The 18,418-nt window shown below is 42.9% G+C and overlaps 1 protein-coding gene across 1 annotated transcript in view; it reads left to right on the forward strand.

Moving 5' to 3' along the window:
* NT5DC3 (5'-nucleotidase domain containing 3) overlaps positions 1–18,418 on the forward strand; it is a 55,317-nt gene that overhangs the window by 2,860 nt on the left and 34,039 nt on the right. Inside the window, exon 2 of the mRNA XM_019952338.3 lies at positions 15,342–15,526. Coding sequence (XP_019807897.1) covers positions 15,342–15,526 — 185 coding nt within the window. The remainder of the gene's footprint in view (positions 1–15,341; positions 15,527–18,418) is intronic.

Here is an 18,418-nt window from a genome sequence, read left to right on the forward strand (position 1 = left end):
GCCTGGGTGCCGGGGAACCCAGCCCTGTGATGAGAGAGTTGGCACTTTGTGTCTTCTGACCCGCACCCCTCGGGGAGGGGAGAGGGGCTGGAGATTGAATTGATTGCCGATGGCCAATGATTTAGTCTTCCCCTGTGTAATGAAGATTCCGTAAATGCCTCCATACAAACCCAGAAGGATGGGGTTCTGAGGGCTTCTGTGTTGGTGAACACGTGGAGATTGATTTGGGGAGAGTGGTACACCCAGAGAGGGCATGGAAATTCCTTGCCCTGTCCATGTACTGTGCCTTCTGCATCTCTTCCATCTGGCTCTTCCTGAGTTGTATCCTTTTATAGTAAACCAGTGATCTAGAAAGTAAAATGTTTCCCCGAGTTCTGTGAGCCACTCTAGTAAATTAATTGACCCTGTGGAGGGGGGTCAGTGGAACCTCCAGTCTGTAGCCGGTCTGTCAGAGGCACAGGTGACCAGCTGGACTTGGAACTGAAGTTGGGCAGGGGGCAGTCTTGTGGGACTGAGCCTGTAGCCTGTAGGATCTGATGTTCTCCCCAGGAGGTGTCAGAAGTGAGTTGTGTTGTAGGACACCCTGCTGTGTCGAAGCATTGGTGGCCTGGGGAAAACACTCAGGTCGGAATTGGGTGCTGAACCCTTTAGGTACATTTGTCCCAGTTAACCAATATTGATACATTGTTGGTATGTATCAGTATTAACCAAAGTCCATATTTAATTCAGAATTCCTTAGTGTTCAACCTAGTGTCCTTTTCTACTCCAAGGTCCCGTCCAGAATAGCACACTGCATTTAGTTATCATGTCTCCTTGGGCTTCTCTTGGCTGTGACAGTGTTCTTAGAGTTTCCCTCTTTACCATGACCTTGACAGTTTTTTCCTTTTTTAAAACAATTCTTTTTTTGATTTTTAAATTTTATTTCTTTATTTTTGGCTGCATTGGGTCTTTGTTGCTGCATGTGGGCTTTCTGTAGTTGCGGCGAGCGGGGGCTACTCTTCGTTGCATTGCGCAGGCTTCTCATCGCGGTGGCTTCTCGTTGCAGAGCACAGCCTCTGGGTGCTCGGGCTTCAGTAGTTGTGGCACGCAGGCTCAGTAGTTGTGGCTCGAAGGCTCTAGAACGCAGCCTCAGTAGTTGTGGTGCACGGGCTTAGTTGCTCTGCGGCATGTGGGATCTTCCTGGACCAGGGCCCAAACCCATGTCCCCTGCATTGGCAGGCAGATTCTCAACCACTGCACCACCAGGGAAGCCCACCTTGACAGTTTTGAGGTGTACTGCTCACAAACTACGTAGAATATCCCTCACTTGGAATTTGTTCCTTTTTTTTTTAACTTGAGATTTCATGTAATATTTATGTATCTGGTGATAGCATCCAGGGATTCCTGATAGAAGCAAATGCAAACTCTTCCTGGATGAATAGACCTTCAACGTAGCCCCAAAGGAAGAGCAAAGAAATTGGTAGACCTGTGAGTAAATCTAAACATACATTGACAGTATAGAAATCAGTCCGAAAGAGAGCAGGAGAGGAGGTAAAAGAAACTGAGAAAAAGCAGGAAATATCATGAAGGATGATGGTGGAAATAATTCCAAATATATCAGTGATCATGATAAACTCAGATTAAAAGATCGTCAGATCAGATATAAGAAACACAGTCTAGCTAGGTGCTGTTTAAAGAGATACACCCCAAAACAAAGATATAGAAAAGGTTGAAGTTAACAGAATGGGAGAAGGCGTCTCGGGCAAATGCAAACCAAAGAAAACCAGCAAGTATGAGTATCAGACAAGTACCGAAATGGCATTGAAAGGAAATAATGTTTACTATGGGAAGAGTTGCAAATTACAGTCCAGGGACCAAATCTAGCCTCTAGTTAGGTTTTATCGGAACACAGCCACGCTCATTCGTTTCCATGTATATATTTTTTGGCTCCTTTTGTGCTATGATGTCAGAGTTGAGCAGGTGCAACAGAGACTGTATGGCTCGCACAGCCCACAGTGTTTACTAACTGGGCCTTCATAGAGGATGTATGTTGACTCCTGAACTTAAGCTGTGCTTATATATCAGTCAACATGGATGAGTCTCAAAAGCAAGACTGAGTGGAGAAAAGCAAGTTGCAGACATATACTAATTATAAAAGATTTGAAAACACAAAACATACTGTAGATCACTTGTAGGGATACACATGCATGTGGTCAAAGTCTAAAGAAATGCAGGAAGAATGTTATACACCCAAATCAGGGTAGTGGTTACGCCTTCTGCAGGAGGAGAATGCAGGTGACATCTTAGAGGGTTTAGTTCCTAAGCTGCATGGTGGGGCTGTGGGTGTTGTTTGTATTATATTTATACCTTTCTGTGTATCTTAGAACAGTAGCCTGACACATTCTTTAGAAATCTTTTGTTTAGGTGTGTGATATTGATGATCCATGGCTATAGGAAAAAATAGCAAAAGGGCTTAAGGGAGAAACATGCCACATAATAATTTTCACGTAGGAGAGAAGTTCCTAAAATGGAGAACCAGAGGGGCCACTAGAGGTCATGGAGGCCAGTCCTCTGCTTGGAGAAGGAATCCCTTTTCCATAGCCCTTGCTAGTGGCCACCTGGCATCTGCTTGAGTTTGCCATGTGATCACAAGGCTGCCAGTTTTTATTTTGGATGGCCTGAGTCACAGAGTAGGTAATTCCAAGAAGATGGTGACGGTGTGTCATCCCAGCTCTCCCCTTTGACTTCATTATTTTTGGAAGCTCGCTTTTACATTGACTCGTGTTTGTTGATATCCCTTGTTGGTACTTGGTCCTGACCACAGGAGGCCACATGTGGTTCTACTGGTTCAAAGTGGAGGGAAGCAGTGCATGGCATATGGAAGGCACTGATATTTATTCTTCTCTATTTCCTCTATGCTTTGATGAAAAATTGTGATAGTTTTGCCTAGTATTTGATCTTTTGATATGACTAAATTTTCTAAGATTTTCCCTTGAAACAAATGTACTTTTCTTTTGAACAGTTGTTTGCTTTTTATTAAAATGACTTAAGATTAGGGTGTCATTAAACCATTACTGTATATAATTTTATTTCAAGTGCAGGTGCATATAATTTTATGTTTGGAACTTTAGGAAGCCTGATGGATTTCTATGCAGCAGTCAGAATGACAGATATTACAAAGTAATAAGATAGAAGTTTAACTTTTAGTGGGAGTAGTATAAATGTCACGTGTATTATTAATTATTTGGATGACTAATTCTATTTGTCACGGATTGCTTTTCTCTGGAGATGGTGCAAAATATCTAAAGTCTGGGAAAAATGAAAACTTCTTTTGAGATGAATAAACGCAGTAGAATGACTTCCGCCCAGCCCGGTGTTAAGTTCCTCTTATTTCTTGGTCTTCCCCACTGCCTGCCTTTGCTTTATTATTATTATTTTTTAATAATCCCTGTACAAGCCTCTGTACAGTGTCTGGCACATGGTGGGTGCTTATTGAAAAAATTCCTGAGGGTTTAGTAAGTGGGAAAATCAATGTACAAACGTATTACACATTGTATGATTCCCATTTATATAAAGTTCTAGAAAATGCAAAAGAATCTGACTGAAAGAAGAACAGCGGTTGCCTGGGGATGGGTGGGGATCGAGGGACTGAGGGAGAGGTGGGATTCAAAAGAGGTGTGAGGAAATGTTTGGAGATGTTAGATGTACGCTTATTGTCTTTATGTTGATGATGGCTTTGTAGGTGTGTATGTATGTCGAACCTCATCAGCCTGTATGCTCTGTGCAATTTATTATGTATCATTTGTACCTCAATAAAGCTATATAGTAAAGACAAAGCAATGAGGGAAGGACTGTGGTTTATCCTGGCTTGAGGTGGGACCCTGGAAGTGGCCCAGTGCAAGTCAGGTGTTCTAGTCTGAACAGCTGTGGCTGGAGGGGTGGGGCGGTGTCCTGGAAGAGCCCAGAATGTGTGTGTTCGGAGGTGGGGAAGGGTCATGGCTTATCTGAGGGTTGGGGCGTGCTGGGCAGGGAACGCAGTAGATGTTCACCTTCGTGGAGAAAAGGATAGGATGCCTTAGATACTTGGTTTCATCTTGGCGTCTTTCATTGGGCTGTTGCAGAAGTAAAAGTGGGTAACAACTGAACGGGTTTTGGAGATACTGGGGAAAACAGTTTCTGGCTAAAAATAGTTGCTTTTATTTTAGTAAAAAATTCTTTTTAATTGAAGTATAGTTGTTTTACAATGTTATGTTAATTTCTGCTGTACAGCAAAGCGATTCAATTATCTATCTATATATCCATCTCTCTCTCTCTATATATACACACACACACATTGTTTTTTTCAACGTTCTTTTCCATCATGGTTTATTACAGGATAATGAATACGGTTCCCTGTGCTGTACAGTAGGACCTTGTTGCTCATCCATTCTATGTATAGTTGCTTACATCTGCTCACCCCAGCCTCCCACTCCATCCCTCCCCCACCTCTCTCCCTCTTTGGCAACCAGAGGTCTGTTCCCTATCTGTGTGAGTCTGTTTCTGTTTCACAGATAAGTTCATTTGTGTCGTATTTTAGATTCCTCATATAAGTGATATCATATAAGTGGTATTTATCTTTGTCTGACTCACTTCTCTTAGTATGATCATCTCTAGTTGCATCATGTTGCTGCAGATGACATTATTTCATTCTTTTTTATGGCTGAGTAGCATTTCCTTGTATATATGTACCACATCTTTATCACTCATCTCTTGATGGACCTTTAGGTTTTTTTCATGTCTTGGCTATTGTAAATAGTGCTGCAGTGAACATTGGGGTGCATGTATCTGTTTGAATTATGGTTTTCTCCTGATATATGCCTAAGAGTGGGATTGCTGGGTCATATGGTAATTCTATTTTTAGTTTTTTAAGGAACCTCTGTACTGTTCTGCATAGTGGCTGCACCAATTTACATTCCCACCAACAGTGCAAGAGGGTTCCCTTTTCTCCACACCCTCTCCAGCATTTATTATTTGTAGACTTTTTGATGATGGCCATTCTGACTGATGTAAGGTGGTACCTCATTGTAATTTTGATTTGCATTTCTCTAATACTTAGCGATGTTGAGCATCTTTTCGTGTGCCTGTTGGCCATCTGTATAAAAAGAGCTGTATTAAAATCTGTAAGGTCTGATAGTAATACGCTCTTATGAATTGTCTGATCCCAAGTCACACTTGCTCCTCAGTTTTCTTTCCCTGACTGTAACTAATTATCAGCAGAAAGAGTATTACGTGGACATAATCATATCCAATAACATTTGTTGGCACGAAACAAGTCTAAATATACATGTGAAACTTGTGTTATGGTCAGATCGTTCCCTAACATATCAGTTGCGCCAAAACAAATTCACATTTTTCAGGGAATGTGAAATTGTCAGTGGCAGAACTGACTGGCCTTTGCCCAAGTGTTACTTCACAGAAGGAAGTTGTAACGTGGTGAAGTTTGCTAAGAGAGAAATCGCCTATAGTGGGGTTTGTCTTTTTCTCATTATTTTTTAATTGACAGTTATAGATGAGAAGTTTAAGGGTTTAAAATTTGGCTGTGGAATCTTGAGTTCACTTGTGGAAACAGTCGGGGAGATGTAAATACTGCTTCACCTTAGATACGAGTCCCTACACTTTTATTTTTCATGTATTTTCAGTCTATATGTATACTTTTTTAAAAAAAATTATTTTATTTATTTATTTTTGGCTGCGTTGGGTCTTCGTTGCTGCATGGGCTGTCTCTGGTTGCAGCGAGCTGGGGCTACTCTTTGTTGAGGTGTGTGGGCTTCTCATTGCGGTGGCTTCTCTTGCAGAGCACGGGCTCTAGGCATGCAGGCTTCAGTAGTTGTGGCACAGGGCTCAGTAGTTATGGCTCGCGGGCTCTAGAGTGCAGGCTCAGTAGTTGTGGCACATGGGCTTAGTTGCTCCATGGCATGTGGGATCTTCCCGGACCAGGGCTTTAACCCATGTCCCGTGCCTTGGCAGGCGGATTCTTAACCACTGCTCCACCAGGGAAGCCCCTATATGTATACTTCTAAAAGAAATTTTGAACCTTGTTTTCAATCTACATGTGACCTTTAAAAAGAGAATTTGAATCTGTGTTAAGTGAATATGAACTAATTCATAAAATATTTTGAATATTAATATTCATGAAATATAGGACGGTTATGAAATATAAGCAGAAGTTAAGATTTGATCAAATTAGGGAAAATAAATATTTGAAATCTGCTCTCACTTTTGTTGATGTAGGAACGTAGAAATATGTCACGAGCTAAGAAATGTGACCTTGAGCTGGTGACCTTGTCTCATCTTCATTTTTCTCCTGTAAAGTGGGGATAATAACTAGTGTCTCATGCTAAGTGGGGTCCATTCATATTGCTTCATATGGTGCCTGGCACATTGCAGATGCACATAATTACTAGCCACTAGGATAACTTGTTGGTCCATTGAGACCTGGGAAGATTCAAAGAAGGCTTTGTGGTAGTATAGTCATTCCTAGGACCCCGGGGACACCAAAATCCACGGGTGCTCAAGTCCCTTATATAAAATGGCATAGTATTTGCTTAGAACCTAAGCATATCCTCCAATATACATTAAATCATCTCTAGATTACTTATAATACTTAATAAATGTAAATGCTGTGTGAATAGTTGTAAATACAGTGTAAAGGCTGTGTAAATAGTTGCTGGCATGTGGGAAAGTTTTACTTTTTGGAACTTTCTGGAAAAAAAATTTGGGGGGGGAATGTTTTCATTCTGCAGTTGGTTGAATTCGTGAATGTGGAACCCAAGGATATGGAGGGCTGACTGTAAACGGGGCAAAAAGGAGGCTTTTCTTCTGTTTTTTGAAGCTCTAAAATTCTCTGGGAAAAAGTTTTTTTCCCCATTTTTCTCTTCTTCCTTTTCTTCTTCAGGGGCTTCATATCTTTATATTCTTTTTCTAGGAGAACAGCTTGATGTCTACAGCATATTCCAAAAAGAAAAAGTCTGCTTAATTAAAGAAAAATGACATCTTAATGTCTCTGAGACTGTGGCTTTTCCATTACCAAAAAATTAAACTTCAAGGATTTTCAAGTGCATTTCAGCTTTTCTGTTCGAACATTTTCCTGTTAACATGTTTGGTTCCTGAGTTCAGATATCTGAGATGTGTATGTTTGGGCCTCCACATGGAGCATGTTTTCCCCCAGGTTTTGCTTTTTAATATAACCGCAGTGAAATCTTTGGGTATAAATCTTTATCTGCATCTCTTGGTACTTATTGCCACCCTGCTTTCTGGAAAGTTCTAACTGATTTATACTCTTATTAAACAGCAAGGAGTGAGGCTGCCCATTTCCAGCACCAGCACCCACTCTATGTTCTATCATTAAAAACAAAAAGGGTAGAAACCCTACCCCCCAAAGAAAACCGCATACAAATAACAGCAACAACAGCAACGAAGACACCACTGTAGTCTCATTGGAGAAAAATGGTGTCTAACTTTTCTTAGCCAAGTGACACAAGCTTATAATAGAAAAAAGTGTAACTGAAATAAAAACAGTAAAACCATTGATAATCCCACCTTTCAGAGAGAGCTACTCTTAACTAATTGTCTTGTTTTTTAAAAAATTATTTATTTATTTGCTTTTGGCTGCATTGGGTCTTTGTTGCTGCACGCGGGCTTTTCTCTAGTTGCGGCGAGCGGGGGCTACTCTTCGTTGCGGTGCGTGGGCTTCTCATCGCGGTGGCCTCTCGTTGCGGAGCATGGGGTCTAGGCGTGCGGGCTGCAGTAGTTGTGGCACGCGGGCTCAGTAGTTGTGGCTCGCGGGCTCTAAAGCACAGGCTCAGTAATTGTGGTGCACGGGCTTAGTTGCTCCATGGCTTGTGGGATCTTCCCGGACCAGGGATAGAACCCATTTTCCCCTGCATTGGCAGGCGGATTCTTAACCACTGTGCAACCAGGGAAGTCCCTGTCTAATTGTTTTAGTTTGATTTTTTAAAAAATAATTGGAATGGTTGAACGTTTATTAGCCATTTAATTTCCTTTCTTGTGAGATATAGTCTTTATCTTTTTGTTTATTGGGTTTGTATGGCTTTTTCTGTTTTTTTTTGCGGTGCGCAGGCCTCTCACTGTTGTGGCCTCTCCCGTTGCGGAGCACAGGCTCTGGATGCGCAGGCTCAGCGGCCATGGCTCACGGGCCCAGCTGCTCCGCGGCATGTGGGATCTTCCCGGACCGGGGCACGAACCCGTGTCCCCCGCATTGGCAGGCAGACTCTCAACCACTGCGCCACCAGGGAAGCCCCGGCTTTTTCTTTTTTTACATTAAGGATATTAGTCTTTGCTGTTTATCTTTTAATTTTGTCTAATATAACCCTTCCCCCCCAAATTTGTGATACTTTTTGGTACACAGATGTTTAAAATTTTTATATTGTAAATCTGTTGATATTTTTCTGTTTTGATTTATTCTATTGCTTTTACATTTGGAAAGTTATGTTCTATCCTGAGATGAAGTAAATAGTAGTCTATATTTTCCCACCTTTTTAATATTTAGAAATAAAACTTAACTCTTTGATTCACATGGTGTTTGTTTTGCAGCATAGTGTGAAGGAACATCTTACTTGACACCCTTTCCATATAGCTAAGCAGTGTTTATTTAGTTAGAGAGATAGACTATCCCGGGTGAATTTTATTCATCAGTATTCAATTACAGTATATTCTGGAGAACACAGAGTAGTAGATTGCCCACCTTGTTGAAAATAGGGCATATGAAGGAGGATTTAAGATTGGGAAGACAGACTGAAGTCTACGTGGGGACTGCCTTTGATGCCATGTTAAAAGTTGAATTTGTAGGCAGTGAGAATTTTGAGTGGCTGAATATCCTTGAAATGAACTTTTAGTTAGGAGTCCTTCAGCTGCAAGCAATAAAAATAAAAAGCCTGAGTCAAACTGATTTAATTTAAGCAAAAAATTGAAAAGATATTTTATGGGCTTGTGCAGTTGAAAAATCCAGAGGTAGTACCAGCTTCAAGCTTGCCTTGATCCAAGTTCAGTTGATGTCGTTGGGTGGCTTCTTTCCGTCTCTTGACCTTGCCCTCCTCCCCACTGGCCTCTTTTTTAGATTGCTAGAGGTGGTCCTTCATATCTCCAGATTTATATCCTCTTAGGTCCATGTTTGGAAGAAACGAATGTCTCTTTCTTGAAATTCCCTTATAAATCCAGAAATTTCCTTGATTGGCCTCATTGGTTCTCTGTGGCTACAGGGGACATATGAGGATAATTGGCTGGAGGTACCTGCCCCAGATGAATCGTGTTGGTGAGGGAATTCAGGGGTTCTCGTTGGCCAGGTTTGGGTCACATGATCTCCTCCCAGAGTCAGGAACAGAACCTCGCCAGGACCACATAGTCCGAATGTTAGGGAGGGGCGGTTTCCCAGAGCACTTGAGCATACTGGAGAAACAGAAGGTGTGTCAGTCAGGTTAGGCTAGCTTATGCTGCAGTGACAAGCGACACCCAAAATCTCAGCGGTTTAGGATTAGCAGCTATAACCACAGTTTACTTCTCACTCCTGCAGTTTCCTGGGGCCTCAGGCACTTCTCCAGGGCAGCTGCCCTCAATGTGGTGGCCTAGCCTTCCAGGCTTCTCCGTCTTGTGGTGTCTCCATAGCACATGTGTCCATGATTGAAGCAGCAGGGGAGGGAGTGTGCTCTGGTCTGGAAGTGACTCGTGTCACTTCTGCCCACAATCTGTTGGCCAGAGCTGGCCAGAGCGGGACTGGGGGTGGTTAGGGGTGAAGGGGGGGTTTGTAATCTTCCCCATGTGCCTGGAAGGAGAGAATGTGAGTCAGCACGAGGTGGCCCAGCCACACTGGGTAGCACACACGCCCAGGGCCCACAGTCACTGCCTACCACAGGCTCCCTCGAGGACCTCAGTTGGTCTGACTCACCCCTTATGCCTCTCCTCCTGACTTTATCTGACCTGTTCCTGGGACGGTGCTGAGAGTAGGGCATGTATCCCTTTAGAGCTCCCCAGTGTGGTGTCCCCAAGGGCCGAGGGACAGTCACGTTGCCTTTCTGAGGACATTAGGAGTATTTCTTGACATGACTCAGGCCATGGATTTCTACTCGGCACTGTCCCCACACACTGCTCCATTAGTCTGGGGGCCTTTATTAAGGGAGAGTCATTGTGCATTTCTGAACATTACGGGGAACACAGTACTTATCAAAAATTGTATTTCCCAAACTCAGATCTTTACATGGTTTAAAAATCTTTCCTTGAATAGGTGGAAAAATGTCTGACTTCTATACCTAAGTTCTGATTTCATTCATACTCAGAAGTAAAGATAAAGTTAAGGCAAGGAAGGAATTCTTCTGTGGTGACCTTACAAAAACAAAAACAAACTCACCGAAAAACCAACATAACAGAAAATGGTGTAGTGGCCATGGAAAACAGTATGGTGGGTCCTCAAAAAATTAAAAATCAGGGGCTTCCCTGGTGGCGCAGTGGTTGAGAGTCCGCCTGCCGATGCAGGGGACACGGGTTCGTGCCCCGGTCCGGGAAGATCCCACATGCGGTGGAGCGGCTGGGCCCCTGAGCCATGGCTGCTGAGCCTGCGCGTCTGGAGCCTGTGCTCCTCAACGGGAGAGGCCACGACAGTGAGAGGCCCGTGTACTGCAAAAAAAAAAAAAAAAAAAATTAAAAATCAGGTTACTATATGATCTAGCAAGTCCACTTCTGGGTATATACCCTGAAGAAGTGAAGCAGGGGCTCAAAGAGGTATTTGTCCATCCACGTGCATAGCAGTTTTATTCACAATAGCCAACAAGTGAGAGCAACCCAAGTGTCCATGTGTCATCACAGATGAATGGATAAACAAAATGTGGATATACATGCAGTGGAATATTCTTTAGCCTTTAGAAGGAGTGAGCGTCTGACACATGCTCCAACATGAATGAATGTTGAAGATGCTATGCTACATAAAATGAGCCACTCACAGAAGACCAATACTGTGTGATTCTCCTTATATGAGGCACCTAGAGGAGTCCCATTCCTAGAGACGGAACATAGAAGGGTGGTTGCCAGGGCCTGGGGGAGGAGGAGTGGGGAGCTGGTGTTTAATGGAATGGGTGTGGAGTTGCACTTTCGCAGGATGGAAAGAGTTCTGAAGCTGGACGGTGGGGGTGGTCGCACAGCAGTGTGAATCACCTTAATACCACTGCACCGTACACTTAAAATGGTTAAGATGGTAAATTTTGTGTTATGCGTATTTTCCCACAATAAAAATAAGCAAGCACAGAACCCCAGGAAGCTTACAGATGTTTCCTGTAAGGGGTCCACTGCGTGTCCTAGTGCTCTGTGGGATGAGCAGGTAACCGGAAGCTGGTGCGAGTGCAGGGGGCGCCCAGTCTGCTGCCTGATCCCGGGAAAGGCGCTCACCTCCCAGCTCAGGGTGGCTGCCGTGGAACCCAGCTCTGGTCGGAGCTTTGGGCAGAGCGGCAGAGCTGTCTCTCCATGTCTTTGTCCTCGTTGTGTAGTCTTGCTGTCATCATCCGTTAGGAGCAAAAGGAATTCGCTCTCTAAATTTGCACCCACTCTTGTGTCTGCTTTGGGGAAGTACATAACTGACTAGTCAAGGGCCCTTCTGTTTATACTTGGAGTCCTCAGTTTAGACAGACCGTATTTCCCTGAATGGTTGGCGTTCTTTCCTTTTGCCTTGTAATGACTCGCGTTTATCCTTAGCACTTTTTTGAAGTGATTGCGTAGGATGTTGAGATCCTTTTAAGCTGCTGGTGTTCCTTGTGTTTATTTCGAGTGGTGACAAATTAAACGTGCAAGCTTTCCGGTGATGATGTTCACGTGATTGATACACCTTGAGCTTTCCCTCCAGTGGGGAGTACGCTCCTGGGCAGCTTCTGGAGATGTGCTGACTGTCAGCACCATGTTCCAGCACAGCCGTGTTTCTTGAGGGCTTCACAACTTCTTCTCAGGTAGCAGAAAGGGACGTAGACTTCACTGTCAGCACCTTTCTAAATAGAAACTTCTAAGGTCAACAGGCCATGAGAGCTTCCTTGGAAAGGTCATTTGTGAAAGAAGAGCTTTTGGTCACTCTGTAAGCGATCCCGCTTCACTTCGTACAGACAATGCCGTGTGGTCCTATTCGGAAAATGACATCCTCTGCGGTGGCCCGTTGATGATGTAAGGCCAGATGGTCTTCAGTGTTGGATGCTGAAGAGCTTAGGACCACTGGCTTCTCCCTTCCTGAGGACTGGTTCTTGTGAACTGTCTGCCTTCAAGTTTCTTGAAATGTTACTGTCTTTCTTATCCTCAGATGGATCTTAGTTGCAAAAAAAAAAAAAAAAAAAGAAAGGCCAAGGTTACCATCTCATTGATTTTGACAAAGGGAACTAAGAAGAAATGGAATTGTTGGTGAATCTTGGCTATTTGGATTTTCAGTAGACTTGGTCATATCTAGGTTGTCAGTGGGAGAGAAACTTGGCATCTTACCTGCTGACCATGAATAGGCTTCAGGGGTCAACCTTCCTGAAGTTTTCCACAAAATTTTGTTTGTGTTTTTCTGTGGTGAGAGGATTCTATGGCTTCTGTTAGGTTCTCAAAGGGATCCAAGCCCCACAGCTATAAGGAGCCTTCTGAAAGGCTCAGAATACGTCATTGTGGCTGGCACGGTGCCCCGATTGGAGTTGTCACCCTGTGAAAGTAGTACTTTTTGGGTATTTCAGGTGGCCCCTGAGAAGTGAATAATGTGAGAAAGAAGTGAGCAGAAGGGAAGGAGGAAGCGTTGTAGACTCTATGGTAAGCATTGAAATGAGGAAGGATTGACTCCATTTTATTGCGAAAATAAGTGCACCCTTCTCAAATGCTTGTTGATTCCCATAGTCCTGGAGAAGAGCATTAAGAGCGCAGATTCTGAAGCCAGACTTACCAGGTTCAGATCCCAGCTCTGCTGTTTAGTGGTTGTGTGTCCTTCAGCCAATTGTGTAATTTCTGTGTGCTTCTAGTGTCCTCATACATCACGTGGGGATAGTAGAGCCTTCGCCTCATGAGGTTGTCGTAAGGATTAAATGAGGTGATAGAAAGCGCTTCCGAGCATATAGTACGTGGTAAGTGCTTAATAAATATTAGCTCTTACGACAGAGCCAGGAGGTGGCCCTTAGTAACGTGAAGAGTAGTAAAATATAGATAGTTCAATTTTAGTAGTAAGATGTGGACAGTTCACTTCTCGTGTGTGTGCGTTACAGGTGGTTTTGTACCTATATCTCCAGGAAGTCACCTGCCTTCAGCATTCGTTTACTGATGAGTTGTTTCAGGTAAATTTTGGTGCACAAACACCATAAAAGGTGAGAGAATGCTGTTACATATCCTCTTAGCAAAATGGGACGGTCTGTGTTCTTGTTGCAAAATGTTGCACGATGAGATTCTTTGTGTTAAATGACTACCTGTGAAATGACTGGATGAGAATATCGTACTTCCTTTTTGTCTTTAGAAATATATTGTGCAATCTCTGTCATTACCTGACTCTAGAGAGCTGCTTTCTGTCCCTTTGCATTTATCTTCTGACTCATCTAATAATTGTGAAATGTCTTCTTCTGTCAGTTTTATGCTGGAAAATAGAACGTTATGAATTCTCAACTGTGTTCCATGAAAGCTAAAAAAATGACTGCAGAGATGGTATCTTCAGACTTCTTTGATATACCTTCCTGAAAATGATGTGATAGTTCGGGCAGGGCAATGAGGAAGCTGAAGGATGATGTAGCGATGATTTGCTTCACTATTGCAACATCTTGGGCAATCTCCTGTCATACCCTGCTTTCTTTATTTAGTCTTTTTTTAAAATCATAGGTGAGAATAATTGCTAGATAATGATGAAATAATGCCTGCAATGATAAAATAGCAAAATGTTTCAAGATGTTGGAAACTAAGGTCACTAACCTCCCATACTGCATCTTAGATTTTTAAAAGGATCCAGTGGGCTCATGGAAGTTGTAAGGTAGGATGAGTTTTTGGAAAACCTCCAAGAAAGAATAAAGATCATGAAAATAGCAATCCTCACAAATAGTCAGAACTGCTCAAAAAAGAAGCTCAAAACTAACATAGGATCCAGGGGACCCTGATGGTATCCTGGGGAAATCACATTTCTAACAAACCATCTGAAGGAAATCATCTGAAAGGCAAAGATGAACATCTGAAGGTACTTAATGCTGTTTTTTTTAAACAGGAAAAATACCTAAGTGTGTAACATAGAGTAAAAGGTTGATGTGGCACAATATACCAGAATCTTGTATAATGGGTTTTTTAAAAAAATTAGTTTATTTATTTATTTTTGGCGGCGTCGGGTCTTCGTTGCTGTGCGTGGGCTTTCTCTAGTTGCGGCGAGCGGGGGCTACTCTTCGTTGCGGTGCGCGGGCTTCCCATTGCGGTGGCTTCTCTTGTGGAACACGGGCTCTAGGCACGCGGGCTCAGTAGTTGTGGCTTGCGGGCTCTAGAGTGCAGGCTCGGTAGTTGTGGCGCACGGGCTCAGTTGCTCCACGGCGTGTGGGATCTTCCCGGACCATGGCTCAAACCCACGTCCCCTGCATTGGCAGGTGGATTCTTAACCACGGTGCCACCAGGGAAGCCCTATATAATGATTTAAATTTATATTCTTAGAAAGTCTGTAATGATAGAACACATATGATAGGATATTAAATTTAGAGTGGAGCACAAAGCTGTGTATATCGTGTGAGGTCAACTATGTAGACTACATACACAGAACAATATGGGCGGCAAATACAGGAAATGTTAATAGTTTTTTTCTGGGTGATGTTACAGTGGGTGATATTTAATTATCTACATGTTTCTCTATCTTCTAAAATCTCTAACTGGCATGTATTCTTTTTGAAACAAAAACAAATCTTTTCGTGATGTCGAAGCAAATATTTTTTTTATAACAGTCTTATTAGGATGTTATGTACATACCATACAATTCACCCACTTAAAGTTTCCCATTCGGTGGGTTTTAGTGTAATCAAAACAGCCGTTCAGCCATCACCACAATCAATTTTAGAACATTTTCATCACCCCCAAAAGAAATTCTATGCCCATTAGCAGTCATTCCCTTTCTCCCCATCCGCCAGTTCTAGGCAACCACCAGTCTATTGATACTTTCTGACTCTGGATTTGCCTAGTCTAGACATATCCTATAAATTGAATCATACAATATGTGGTCCTTTGTGACTGGCTTCTTTCACTTAGCATAATGTTTTCAAGGGAAGGCTAATCACACTTGCACTTTAATTTACTCATTTTGTTTCGAAATCATACTAACCTTTATTTATCGTAGGGTATAATGTATTTTTTCCCTTTACTTCTAGAATTGGTTCCTTCAATTATGAGCAACTTGTTGAATCCAGATGCCATCTTCTCAAACAATGAGATGAGCCTGTCGGACATTGAAATCTATGGCTTTGATTATGATTACACCTTGGTGTTTTATTCCAAGCACCTCCACACACTGATATTTAATGCCGCTCGGGACCTTCTCATCAACGAACACAGGGTAAGAGCATGGGGACATCACAGACCTCCTCCCCTTCCCCTTTGGCGTTTGAAGACTAGCAGTGAGCTGACCTGGCCTCGTGCATGGCACAATAGACATCCCTTAGTAAATTGTTGCTGAATGAATGAGTAGATCTGATTCCGTTCCAAATGACTCCATCTGGAAGATAGTTTTTTTAAAAAACCACTTTATTGAGGTATGATTGACACGTGAAAGGCTATATGTATTTAATGTGTATAACTCACTGACGTTCAGGTTAAGTGTGTGAAACCATCATCAAGGTCATAAACTATCCATCGCCTCCCAAAGTTTCCTCCTGCCCCCTTTATTATCATTATTGTTATTTGTGTGTGTGTGTGTGTGTGTGTGGTAAGAACGCTTAACATAAGACCTACCCACTTAGCAAATTTTGGGTATACAGTATTGTTAGCTATAGGTACTATGCTATATAATAGATCTCCAGAACTCATTTATCTTGCCTAACTGAAACTTTGTACCTGGAAGATAGTTGTTTGTTTAATAAAGAATCCTTAGATGTCTCTGACAAAGAGACTGTCCCAAGTTACTCATTAGTGGAGATTCAGCCGCGGACGTTTGCCCTCTCCTTTCTCATGGAACAGTGACATAGGTTCTCCCAAAGCCTGATGCAGTGGCAGACTGTTGAGTTCTGGTTGGAAGGAATTCTTGAAATCATGGGCAATGTTTTCCTCTCATCACTGAACGGAATCGCGTTCTTAAAGAATATTTGACTGTCTTTTGATGTGTAGTGTTGTTGAAAGCTTATCATAAGGAAGGAAGAAAAACACTCAAAACCAAACGTGGTTTTCTCTAGTCTAGTTTGAGTCCATGTTTCAGGAACCAGGATGAGAAGCATCCTCAGAGGTCGTCTGGACCAGTCCCCTTTGAGAACCCCGACAGCATCCCGAGGAGTGTGCCTGGGGTGCAGGTGTTCTGAATTTGGGGAGATTCTTCCATGGGTTGAACAGTTCTGCCTTCATGCAGCTTTTACCACTGATCCCTCCTCTTCATTCATCCCTTCACACGTTCATTCTCCCTTTACTCAGTCCTCTTCTGTGCTGAGCTCTGTCATAGAAGCAGGGAGGTTGCAGGTGAGTAGGATACAGCTGCTGCCCTTGGAGAACCAACAGTCTAGTGGGGGAGTCCATCCTGTAGGCAGGTAAATTAGGAAGCCTCTGCCTGGTGGAGCCCTACAGACATCTGAACAGAGAGCTAGGTGTGTGCAGAGGATGGTTGGAACGACTTTCTCTGCCCGAGGGAATTGGGGAAACAACGAAGGAGGTGATATTTCAGTGGAATCTGGAAGGCGTTTATCCACAGAGGTGGGCTGGGGGTGGGGGAGGTTGGGTGTGAGTAACCTAGAAACCTAAATTATGAAAACTGATGCTTTATACTTGACTATTTGAGTAATGGGCTGGGTGTAATAGGGACCATTATGCCCTCTAAGATTTCTTTTACCTGTTGGATCATTCTTAGTTTTTCCAACCATTCTCATTTGGCGTCTTTTCTCATCTTTTCGTCGTCTTGGTCACCGTCCTTTGTGTGTGCTCTGGTTTATCCCTCTCAAACGTGAGGCTCTGAACTGAAGGTGTTACTGCAGGTGGGGTCTGACCAGTGTGGAGCAGAGGGAGCTCATCACCTTCCTGGTTCTGCGTGTCGTACCTTTATAAATGCTGTTTGGATCCTCACCGTTTGGTGCAGTGTATTTCCTGATCCCCTCAGCTTTTGGTTATCAGTGGATTTAATAAGGAACTCATTTGTCCTTATTCAAAATGCAGAAATGGTACTTGCCAAAAATAACATTCCCTTCAGCCACCGAGCTTTCTTTAGTTATGGCCACTTGATCAGATGCAAACCCATCTAGCCACTTGCCATCCAGCTGCATTTCTCCATTTGTTCAAGAGACTCTTCTCTTCGGTCTAACCCACGGTCCTTTCCCTTCACTTTGAGGATGGAAGCAGGATAAGGGCAAGGTGGTCCTGCTCTTGCCCTCCTGTATGTCGGCTTACCCCATCTCCCCACCACCCCATTGGAGAGCGAGCGGAAGGGCTCTTGCACTGGTGCTGGCATTCTAATCCCAGGTCATCTGCAACGTTTGCTGTGACTGATGCCACTTACAAAGCGAAGGTCATTATACTAACACACCAACTGTTGGTGGTCTGCTTAGTGCCGAAAGCACGGGTTCTGGAGCCTGACTGCTGGAGTTTGAATCCTGGCTTTTACCACTTATTTCTTAGGTAATCTCGAGGAACTGACCTAATGTCTCTGAGCCTCAGTTGCCTCCTCTATGAAATGGGCACAGTACTTTTCTCACATGTTACTGTGATAATTAAAGGAGTTAATTTCTGTAAAATGCCTGGCACATAGAATACACTCAGTACAGGTTAGCTATTACTACTATTATTTCTGATCTGCGTGACAGCCCTGCAAATGGATATTCACTCTGTATTACAGAGGCTTACGGAGTTCAGCTAGTAGTTCAAGGCCACAAGACCACTGGAGGCAGAACCAGAATTTGAACTTAGATTTGTGTATTTCCAAGGCAGAGATGCTCTCTTGTTTGTTCACGTTGCCTTTTGTGGGATTAATAACACCTTTTCTTTTACCCTGTGGGTTTGTTGTTCATATGAAAATAAAATATTCATGAAGATTAAAAATTTATGAACTTTGGAGAGAAAAGGGAGATGAAATAGATGGGAAAAAGGGACAATCATTATGATTAGAAAAGCTTCTAGATTTAAGATATTTCATTCCCATTATGTCTGTTTGTTGCTTTGATAAAAGAACTATGTCCTAACACTAATTATGTCAAGCATATTAATAGAGGCAGTTATGCTAATGCAGGTTTTTCTCTTGTTTTGGATTGGAAAATAA

The sequence above is a fragment of the Tursiops truncatus genome, chromosome 11, assembly GCF_011762595.2.
Source record: "Tursiops truncatus isolate mTurTru1 chromosome 11, mTurTru1.mat.Y, whole genome shotgun sequence".
Taxonomy (NCBI): Eukaryota; Metazoa; Chordata; class Mammalia; order Artiodactyla; family Delphinidae; genus Tursiops; species Tursiops truncatus.